Source organism: Trachurus japonicus, chromosome 18, assembly GCF_045865225.1.
Source record: "Trachurus japonicus isolate A0001 chromosome 18, Traja_1.0".
NCBI classification, from domain to species: domain Eukaryota; kingdom Metazoa; phylum Chordata; class Actinopteri; order Carangiformes; family Carangidae; genus Trachurus; species Trachurus japonicus.
Window position 1 is genome coordinate 18077676 of NC_140924.1, and position 11186 is coordinate 18088861.

Genomic DNA, 11186 nt, shown 5'->3' on the forward strand with positions numbered 1-11186 from the left:
TTTTTTTTCATTTGCCGTGAAGGTTTCTGCGAATGTAGTGTATGTGTGCGTGAAGCATGTGTTCATTGTGAGAGCTCACTATTTCTTTTCAGTGTTTTGAAAATAAAAAAAAACATGTTTCTGTATTTTTGTCAGGTAATTCAGTATCGCAATAAAAAAACAACGAAAAAAAAGTTGCAATATCTGTTCACAGTGTTGTTACATGCTGTGTTGTTCTGCAGTGTGGACTTCTGAGGTCTTAAACAAAGTCAACCAGCAGAGGGAAGCAAACACTAACGGCAACAGTTCACTCCCTCCTCTTATGCCACATAAATTAAAAATGTATTTAAGGGATGGTAAAGCATTTGAGAATATAATTTGTCTAATAAAATATTAAAAACAAATGGCAAAATATAGAAAAAATCAAGCTGAATTTGAATTAGCATTCTTTTTATTGGTTTATTTTTCACATTACATCTTGAGAGTAGAAACCAGAAAATATCAATAACAGAGAAAAAACTCTCCAGTTTGTATTTTAACGTAATTTCCTTTAGTTCCAGTGTTTGTTTGTGTCAGTCCAAAGCACTGTGAGATTGGACTCACTTTTTTTGTTGTCACATCTGAGTCTTGTTAGTCTGGTACGAGGTTGAATCAAGACCCAATTATTAAAGTGTCATGTGTGTCAAACTGCTGAGTCATTGCCAGTGTCCTTGTCTCTGCTCAGTCACAACTCCCTGCAACAATCATCCATAGAAGAGACACCAATTACTCAAACATGAGTAAAGTCCTGAGACCTACATTTTCCTGAGCAAGACTTTATGGGATATATTTGTATGATTGTGCTGTGATAAAACTGGCTCTTGATTCAACTTCACCGTTTTTAATATTAGTTAATTAGCAATTAACAATTAATTGTAATTTTCAGATTTCTATGAACCAAACCACACAAAGATATAAAATTGTAAAACCTCACATTTTTCTTTCAGTTTTATAATGAATCAAAGTATGCAGCACATGTGGCTCTGGGAGGCTGAGGAATTAATTTTAAAAAGCTGAAATATTTTGTTTATCTTTATTTTTCATCTGACTCCACCTCCCAGTTTCTGCAGCACCGCCAGGCCTTTCTCTTCGTACTCCGCTCTGCTCAGCCAAAAGGAGTCCTTGTCCTTCATGATGTTGGCCAGCACGGCGCCTCCCAGGAACACCATATGTTTACGTCTGGGAGGGTCCTCGATGCGAATCTTAAACTTCTACACGGGTGACAAGAAAAGAGGGGGAAAGGTCTTTTAAAAAAACACAATAAAGAACATTGCATGTGTTTAATGCTCTGCTTTTATGATTACTGCACAGATTTCGATATACAATGATGATTAGAAACAATAAATGTAAACATTTTCTGGTTTTCAAATATAAAATCAAATGCAGCAATTAATACAAAAACTTTTAAGAAAGAAACATTTAGAATGGTATGTAACATTTATTAAGTAAATGGAAAATGTATTATGTTATTAATATCACAGCTTAGGCTACAGATTATGGTGTTATATTTATGCAAAGGTGTTATAGAAAATCAACACTTGTATAACATCTTATTTAACATCCTGGTGTTATATTAATTATTTAACATCCTGGTGTTACATTAAATATCAACAGCCTGTTGTCCAACAGAACAGAAACACTTACTGATAGTTTCTGTGTGTCTCCGTCCAGCACTCTCTCCAGGTAGAGCTGCTTGATCTCTCTCTCCAGTCTGGATGGCAGGCCGGGATACATGGTGCTCCCTCCGGACAGAACGATGTGCTTATAGAAGTCCGCCCTGCACACAGACACAGAGGGCACAAAAGATAATAACATGTTTTATATCTGATTATCTTTAAAAACATTTTAGTTGTGCAGATTCTTTGCAAACAGTGGGGGGAGGCTCGAACCTGAGGTCGATGTCTGCAGCCTGGATGGTGTTGAACAGCAGCTCGGCCACTCCCGCTCCCTCCACGTTGATGAGGTGAGGCTGGAACAGCGCCTCGGGGGCCCCGAACCTCTCCCCACCTACGTTCACCTGTCGGCCGTCAGGGAGCTGCACCGGAGAGAGGAGACTGTTACTGACCCGAACCTCAATGGTGTAAGGCAGTGTTTTTCAACCTTGGGGTCAGATTTGTGACGTCAAAATGGGGTCACAAGCTAAAAAAGGTTGGGAACCACTGGTGTAAGGCTAAAACCAGCCAATTAGCTTAGTGTAGTACAAATATGTAGCTATACCGCCACATAATATCCACATATTTCTGTTGCATTTTAGTTTTTAATAGCTACACAACACAGGGTATCTGATTTCCTCTGCCCCTTGTCTTAATGCCAAGCAGAGAATATCAGCATGGTATTTGCCTGTCAGAGCCAGAAAGTTAGCTTAGCTTAGCAGAAACATTCACCTCCACATAAAACTATTACATTTAGTTTGTGTAGACCTACTAGACCAGCTGCTTCTCTGTTACAGACTTTATGCCAGGTGTAATGTTTGTATTAGCTGCAAGCTTAATGTGTATAGCACAGGCCTCCAGGTTGAGCTACTGATCTGTAAAAACCAGAAAGTTAGCTTAGCTTGGCTTAGCTTAGTATAAACATCAACCTCCACACATGAATTCCCAAACTGTTGTTTGTTGTTAGCACCAAATCAAATAAGAGAGCGAGAGAGAGAGCATTTTCCATAATGTCAAATTATTCCTTTGGTTGGACTAATGCCAGTCTATCCACGAAATGCTTTTGTAACGTACAGTGAACGACTCCACCAGGTAGGTGGTCTCTATGGCCAGGCGCTGCTCTTGTTCGATGTTGTATCCCACATAGCAGAGCTTCTCCTTCAACATACGCACGGTCTCAAAGTCGGCCGAGTGGTTGAAGGCGTAACCACGGAGCAGCAGGAGCTGACGGTGGGAAGATAAAGGGTGATTTTGTTAAATCAGGCATTAAAAAAAGTGTTTTTGTTTACTGACACGTGCAACATCAAATTGTACCATTCGTGTTTTCTTCATGTGCAACATAAAGGCCCTATCTGATTCACCTTAATGAGGTAGCGTGTGATGTCACGTCCAGCGATGTCCAGTCTGCGTGTGAGGTGAGGTAACGAAAAGCCCTCGTACACTGGACAGATGTGGGTGACACCGTCCCCGGAGTCGACGACCACACCGGTGAGCAAACCTGTACACCCAAATGAAACCTTTTAATGATCAATGAATCCATCATTAATCAACAAGAAGCAACAGGAACAAATTGTTTAGCTGTTACTAAGACCTTACCCTGAGCATACAGAGTGAGCACGGCCTGAATGGCCACGTAGATGCCGTGAAACTGGTACTTCTCAAACATGACCTCCACAATCTTTTCCCGGTTCTTGTGAGGGTTCATGGGCGGCTCAGTCAGCAGGATCTTGGAAAAGTAAAGATGATATAGAGCTGTGTGAAAGCTTTTCTTTTGAAAGGTTTAAACGTATGTCTTCTTTGAACCTTTCTGTTTTTGTACCTTGCATTCTGATGGGTCCAGATCGAGGCGGTCGGGTCCGAAGGTGTAGTCCCACAGATGGAGCATGTCGTCCCAGCAGCGCACCATGCCGTTCTCCATGGGGTAGGACACCTCCAGCAGGGAGCGGCACTCGCTGGCCTCGTCCCCGACCATCAGGTCCTGGGTAAAGAGATCGGGACGGGTTCAGCCTTTCCAGAGGTGGACTGTACTTTTGGTACAAGTTTGTGGATTCATATTCGTTTGAGTGATGCTACAACATAAAGCCTAATCCCGTAAACATAACACATAAAAAAAGGATGATGACTGGGTATAATTTCATAACCAGTGCCATATAACTACTTTACTTTTAATTTACAATCAGTAGGCCACGTATTCATTTGAAACTAACCTCACCTTTATCTCAATGTTGCCGACTTTGGTGCTCGATCTGATGATTGGTCGACCCACCAAGGCCGGGAAGATGTGGTCGGGGAAGTTGGATCCAGCAAAGCCACACTTGACAAACTGGTTAGGGATGTGAGAAAGAAACAAAAAAGTATTTTTTTGTGTGTGTATGTGTATGGACGTGTGAATAAAGTTCTCATTTTCAAATGTTAACTGAAACTGAAGCTTTGTTTGTATAGCCCTGAATTATGCTGCACATTAATTGCACTCGTCCTGCATTAAGTGTTTTGTACAGAATAATTTCCATCCATTAATCAGTTCCATTTGGTTTAATCCAGCTTTAGGCTTATTCTGCATCCAGGAAACTGAGTTAGAGTGAATTATTATTATAACGCTTTTACCAGATTGTCTCTTATTTATCAGATAATGCAACTGCAATTTCATAACATCTTCACAAGCTTGTATAATAATTCATTTAGCGTGATTTTGGTAAATAATTTGCAGTGTTACCTGGCCTTTTATTGGCATGCAACTCACTACAGACTGTTTCTCTCCCTGTCATGACTAGACCTAATACAGTACTGTCTCAACTTGTCTTTGTGACCATGGACACATTCCTTAGCCTGCAGGGATGAAATGCATTCCCGCAAAGGCAAAAAAGAGAGGCTGCAACCAGTTGCTGACTGTAGGTAGCCTTCAAGTACCTCATACTGCTTTCACATATCAACATTTAAATGCCACAGTAACAGTATTAAAGAAAAGCTCATGGTGTTTTCGCTTTTCAAATCTCTCTTCCTGCTTTTCCACCAATTGTTGCTCAGTTCAAAGCATTACAACCATTTATGGCTGTGAGTGCATGTAAGAGGTAGGTTGACAAGTCCAGACAGATGTAGATGTGGAATCAGGCTCTAGTATGCACACAGATTCACACCCTGAACTCTTTTTAAAAAGCATGTGTTTGCCTCTAAATGAAGCATACTTGGAACAATTGTCTTAAAATAAAACACGCAAATCTAACACTGATGTAGGTTTGCATAGAAAACTGTCAAAGAATGTGTGGTTTTCACAGACGGTGCAATACAGCCAACATATAAATTATAATTATATAATAAAACATAATATACTAGAATAGAATAAAGGTAATGCATAATTTATATTTGTAATATTCTTTCAGGATATCCTCTCCTTACGATACTGACATGTAGGATTTACTTACCCCTGTCCCATTGTCACAGACCACCACTTTCCTTCCCTCGCTGTCCATCCTCACACAATATCTATAAACAACTTATATAGATATATATTCCCCCCTATCAGGACAGGGGTCCAACTAAAAAGTAACAAATTCAGGATTTCTACACATGAATTTAGCTCTGACAACAACTGACAGGTAAGCAGAAGTCTTTTTGGTAACCCTTCAGGAGTGGGCGGGATTAGCCTGCTGAAATTGAGGACGCCCATTATCTGTGGTTTCTGTGGAAGAGGAAGAGAAGACCAACATTACTCTGTAATGAAACAGGAAAGAGACATTCACAAATAAGCTGACATTTGGTCAAGTGGTCATCTTTCATGTCCCTACTTTGTGTACATCATTCTCTGTTAACTGTATGTTCACTACTTTCTCTGGGTGTATAATTATGATCTGGAAATGATAATGTTTAATAAATTAAACTTTTGCAGCTTTAAAGAAAGATTTGTATTCTGTTACCAAAGAGTAGACAAAGGCTACCAGCAAACGTTTTTTCAGTGCCTACAGGTTATTCTTATTCATATAGCCCATGCATATCTATGTCCACTCCAGATTGGTGTTGTCCTATGTGTCACACCCTACCCTTAGCTATATCGCCTATGCCCCCTGTTGTTATTTGAGGGTCATTCCTATGTTCCCACAGCCTTATGTTCCCACATTTCTAACTTTTGTTGTCACTGAAAATTAGGCCCTATGTTCCCACAGCCCTTTGGTCCCACCATTGGTTAGGTTTAGGCAATAAAGAAAGGAGTTGGTTAAGATTAGTAAAAAGACCTGGTAGAGGCTAGACAGGCCAGATATCGAGTCCAGATAGGTAGAGAGAGTCCAGTGGGAACATAGGGCCTAATTTTGAGAAAAATCTTAGAACTATGGGAACATAAGGCTGTGGGAACATAGGGCTGTGGGAACATAGGCATGGACCCGTTATTTGCCTAGGCTATATCTATATTTATGAATTCCTTCAATTTTTTAAATAAGTAACACTGTCATTTTCGTAGCAGCAGTTGTAAAAGGTTGCTGATTTACATGATTTAGCCTACATAGACTATTTAAAAAATATATAGGCTAAAATAATGAAAAGTTTACCTTGCAGCCAGCAGAGGTGTATAGTAACGAAGTAGATGTACTTCGTTACACTACTTAAGTAGTTTTTTTGAGGATTTGTACTTTACTGGAGTTCTTTTTTTTAATATCAGGGACTTTACTTTTACTTCACTACATTTAAAAAGTTAAAAAAAATATACTTTTACTCCGTTACATTTTACGTTTGCCACCTCGTTACTCGTTACAAGTTAGAATGAAATATAATTACCTGTTGGCTTTATATGACCAAATAATCGCCTGCGTGCAAATATGCGATTGTGCTCTAAATGCCGTCGGAGCTAGCTCCGCGATCCCCATTCACTAAAAGCCTGTTCAATGAAATGCCCGGGTGATTACTAGGCTAGTATTTGAATCTGCGATAGTGCAGGATTCACACAGTCTCTGTCACTACGACCCGCTGCTGCTGCTGCTGCTGCTGCGGAGAGCTGTGGTCGCAGACGGCTCCAAAGATCCTCTATGCGTAACAGGATCGATCACTCTCATGCGCCAATTGATAAATTTCGTTTTTACCGCGCACCACTGCCACTGCATGGTGCCTGTTGCAAATACCTGCCTGGTTCTTATAAACGCCGGGCTGCAAGGTGATTGAGCATATACGCCCGGGCCACTAATAATCATATACGTACACAGACAGACGCTTGCTTTATGTTCTCAGGCAGACATAAGACACTTGATTCACTCACTCTACATGTTTTCTCAGGTGTTTTTTGGTTTTATCATTCCACATCTATTCACCTGAAAGTGAAATAAAACAACACACAAGCAAAACAAGTGGTTGTTTTGCTTCTTTTTATGCTAAATACTTTGTACTTGTACTTGCACTTTTGATACTTGAGTATATTTTTTCACAAAATACTTTTGATACTTAAAGAGCATATTGCAGGTTCTACTTGTTTACAAAATAAATATGTAATCTTGTGTGAAAAATACCACGTGAAAAGTTGAGTGAGGATTTAAAATGTTTTTCAAGACACAAAGGCACAAATTTAACCGAAAAAGTGACGGTTTTGAGAGCACAGTGCCTAAAAACTGTCTTTTTTTCAACATCGCGTCATATTACATCACGTGAGGGAGTCGTATGCTAGCCGCTGACATAGATTAGTGTGGGAGCAAATGGCTGTCTGTCAGAGTGGTCGTGTTATCGTGAGTCAGTGTGTTTACAGCAGGTTTGGATTGCGTTGATTTATCATGGACATGGTAAATTATTGAGTTTGTGGTGGTTTCGCAAGCTCCAGCCTGTCACCACACCGAGTCCACCGGTTTCCTAACAGAAAAAACCGGTGCTATCTTCCGCCTGCCTGCGTGTTGTACAGCTGAAGAGACGGGGCTTCACCTCTGCATCGGCTACGGAAAACGCGAGTCTGTTGCTCACTTTACCAGAGGATTATCACTCCAGCGATCTGCCCCCCCATGCGGTGCTTTCGGTGCCGACAGCCTCGTCCGGACCGCTGTCTGTCAGCAGCAGCAGCAGCAGCAGCAGCAGCAGCCGCCCCCGGCAGAGACACACGGATCAGCAGAGACTCAGCTGGACATAAACGTCAACAGCCACTCGTAAGTCTTGCTTTATTTGCTAACTACCCGTTTTACTGAACGTAGTGATTTTAATTCATGAGAAGCAAACGTGACTATTGGTAGGTTGTTGTTAGAGCTGCGCAGCTAACGTTAGCTTGCTACTAAGCGAGCAATGCTAACTGATGCTAGCTAGCGGTTTAGCAACGTTTTTTGCTCAATATAAAATTGCCCTTGCCTTGCCTTGCCCTCAATCTATCTTATGAAAAGGCACTCGGTTTGCCAATATAATAAGTGTTAAAGTTTAGTTTACAGCCCAGCTGTACCTGTTTGCATAGTTAAAAAATCCCTAATGCGTTTAATGTGCTATATTTTGAAGGATTTGGAAGGTGCAGCAACAGCTTTCCCTGGCTCCTCAGTCGCCCCACTGCAGCTCACAGTGCCAGCCTCAGACCTTTTCATCGTGAAGCAGGTAGTATAACATCACACATATGGAAGAATTAATTATATATGCTAACGTATGTATACTGTTGCATACAGGCGGTACTACTCCAGACACCTATCTAATTATAAATTAATACATTTTATTTATCAGACCTCAGTTTTAATACATTCTGTGACAGAGCTGTTGTATAGGGAATGCAGGTTGGAATAGGGTATAGTAAACCAACCATTTCAACCTATTATCTAGCTTCCAGGCACAGCCCAATATGTGTCTTGAGTGCAAATTAATAGGTAATTTCTTTTTTCAGGGCTGCTGACAGTGTGCCAAACTAGCTGGATCTCTGTTTTACTAACTGGCCGCCTTGTGTGGGGAAACTGAAGGAAACATTGAGACGCAGAGGGAACTTGTGCAAAAATAAATCAGGTAAGAGTCTTATTGTGATTTTGATGGATAAGTATCATTAACTTGTATTTTAGTTTGTATGTCTTGTGTTATTAATGTACTGTAATTTTTCTGCCTTTCACATATGTCTCTCAGTCTGTCAGCATTTTTGGCTCCTCATGGGTTCTCTGAGAGTGGAATAACTCCAGGTCATCACAGACTCTACGAGAGTGCAACACTGTTCCGGTCCTCCTCTGACTGCTGCTCCCTCTGCTGCTCCCCCTTTCACACATCCATCCAGAAGATCAACAAGGAGGAAGAGGGAAGCTGTTGGCATCTTCACTGCACAGCATTCATGATTTTAATACAGGGACGTTGATACCTGCACAGGGCTTTTCATATTCATAACATTCTCTATATATTTTTTAATGGTCAGATGGTGTTTGTATATTTTTCTTTTTGTATTATTAATAACATTTGGCACATCTGCCATAATAGTTGCAGTGTTTTGGTAAGTTAACACTTAAACATGTGTTGTTCAGGATGTGCTTAATTGTGTTAACTTTAATTCATAGAACATAATTTATGAAGGACATGTTTGTTAGCAGTCTTAGGCTGCTGCTGCTGCTGCTGCATGCAGGTTTAAACCGTTCAAATGCAGATATGACTGTTGGTACCCCATTGTGTTAAAGAAAGAAAACCCGATATATGGGCTTGGCCCAGTGGACAATCTGTTTGCTGTATGCAGTGTAATGGTATTCCTTTATTTTATTTTTCTCTTGCACTAATAGGTATTTTAAAGATATTTATGCTGTTGCAAAAATGTTGTTTGTGTTACACTTGTGTACTAAATGTCAATAAAAGAGTCTTAAGTGTGTGTGTGTGAGAGTGTGTGTGTGTGTGTGTGTGTGTGTGAGTGTGTGTGTGTGTGTGTTGTGTGTGTGTGAGTGTGTGTGTGTGTGTGTGTGTGTGTGTGTGTGTGTGTGTGTGTGTGTGTTGTGTGTGTGTGTGTGTGTGTGTGTGTGTGTTCGTGTTCACTCTGTAATCATAGGCCAGGTGAAAAATATTAGGGACACTAGTCAATAATATTTTGCACCTGGCCTATGATTACAGAGTGAACAAAATATTAGGAATAACTTTAAATATACTGCACCTTTACAACACTCTATACACGTATAAACATTCATAATCATAAACAAGAACCAAGTAATAAACTATTCGGTAGCCAGGCTGCTAGAAAGTCATGCTCCTTAGATCAGTGCAGAGTAATAAAACAATGTCTGCCTCCAAAATACTCCCAGACTGCTGGCCTGGAGAACGAGTGCTCAAACAAGCTCCTGTCTGCAGTAGCATGAAGTCAATAAGTAATAGGAGTATTTAGGACAGTTGTTTATACATGATAAGCCCTTCTTCGCTCTTCACGTGACGGTGAGCGCAGCGTAAAAGTGCCCCGTAGTGTGCACGGATATTAACGGAGTATGAGAACATGACGTAACACAACTCTTTCTCTCTCCTCTGTCATTGGTAAGTAGTTACTCCGACCTGTAATTGCAGATAATAGTAAACGTTGTGGACTAGTTTTTGTAATATCATTATGATACATTTAATTGTACGTACTAATCTCTTCTGGACAATGATTGTGATGTGAGCGCTGTAACGATTTATACTCCGTAAAAGCCTAAATAGGCTATTAGCCTAGCTAAGCAACCGGTCACTGACCAACTCTCCACTGTCCTGACACCAAAGCTCCAATTTTCTCTCTCCTCTGGAGCCATTAATTTTACTCCCAATAAGTCTCTCTATGCTCTCTAATGTGCACAATGGACTCGTTTGTTTAAACGGTTGTGGTGTGTCATATTTTAATTAGTTGACAAACATTTAAATTTCCCTCGGGTCAGAACCAGCACCAAAGAATCCTGATGTTTTCTATTGTTCAAAATATACAATCGATCCGGATTCTCTCGCCTCCGCCTACCGTAAAACTTCCGGTCAAGCGTTTTTTTCGAAAACGATGCGGAAAGAATGTACGATCTTTTTCTCACAAAAATACGGCTCCAAAAGCCTAATAGTGTATTTACCAATATAGTATTTTGCTACACAAACTTTGTTTCAACCTACAGTATTATTTTTCGAAGCATTGGTTTAAAGGGGGGTCTAACCTGCAATATGCTCTTTAAGTACATTTAATGTGAGCTACTTTAAGACTTTTACTCAAGTAATTTTCTTATGCGTGACTTTTACTTTTACTAAAGTCGTTTTTTGTTATGGTATTTCTACTTTTACTTAGTTACTTTTTTCAAGTAGGCTACTTTATACACCTCTGGCAGCCAGTCGCCGTAAGTTCCTAAACGGGCGCACTCAAAATGTTGGTGCGGATGGCTTGACACTAGACCGCATTAGCCAGCCAGTCCTACATTTTTAAACTGGACACAACATTTTAGTTCAAATACACAACTTATCTCTGGGTGTATTTAGCATCTTTACTATTTTACGTTGCTAATGTTTTGTAATAAAATTGAACGCTGCTAAAGCTCCTCTGGCGTCATGTTGGTGTTTCTGTCGTAAATTAAGAAGACGTCATCGCCGCCATCTTTGTTTTTGTTTTGTTTTTTTCAAAGTTACCTG

At 40.3% G+C, this 11186-nt stretch overlaps 1 protein-coding gene across 1 annotated transcript; it reads right to left on the bottom strand.

Moving 5' to 3' along the window:
* Positions 1–583: 583 nt before the first annotated feature.
* LOC146969073 (actin-related protein 2) lies at positions 584–5341 on the bottom strand. Its single transcript, XM_085760540.1, has 9 exons — positions 5090–5341; positions 3883–3993; positions 3490–3648; positions 3267–3396; positions 3032–3168; positions 2745–2894; positions 1908–2053; positions 1663–1795; positions 584–1229 (listed from the first exon to the last, which is right to left on the bottom strand). The coding sequence occupies exons 1-9, from the start codon at positions 5135–5137 to the stop codon at positions 1059–1061; spliced, it is 1185 nt and encodes a 394-aa protein (XP_085616666.1). The 5' UTR covers positions 5138–5341; the 3' UTR covers positions 584–1058.
* Between the last annotated feature and the right edge of the window lie 5845 nt (positions 5342–11186).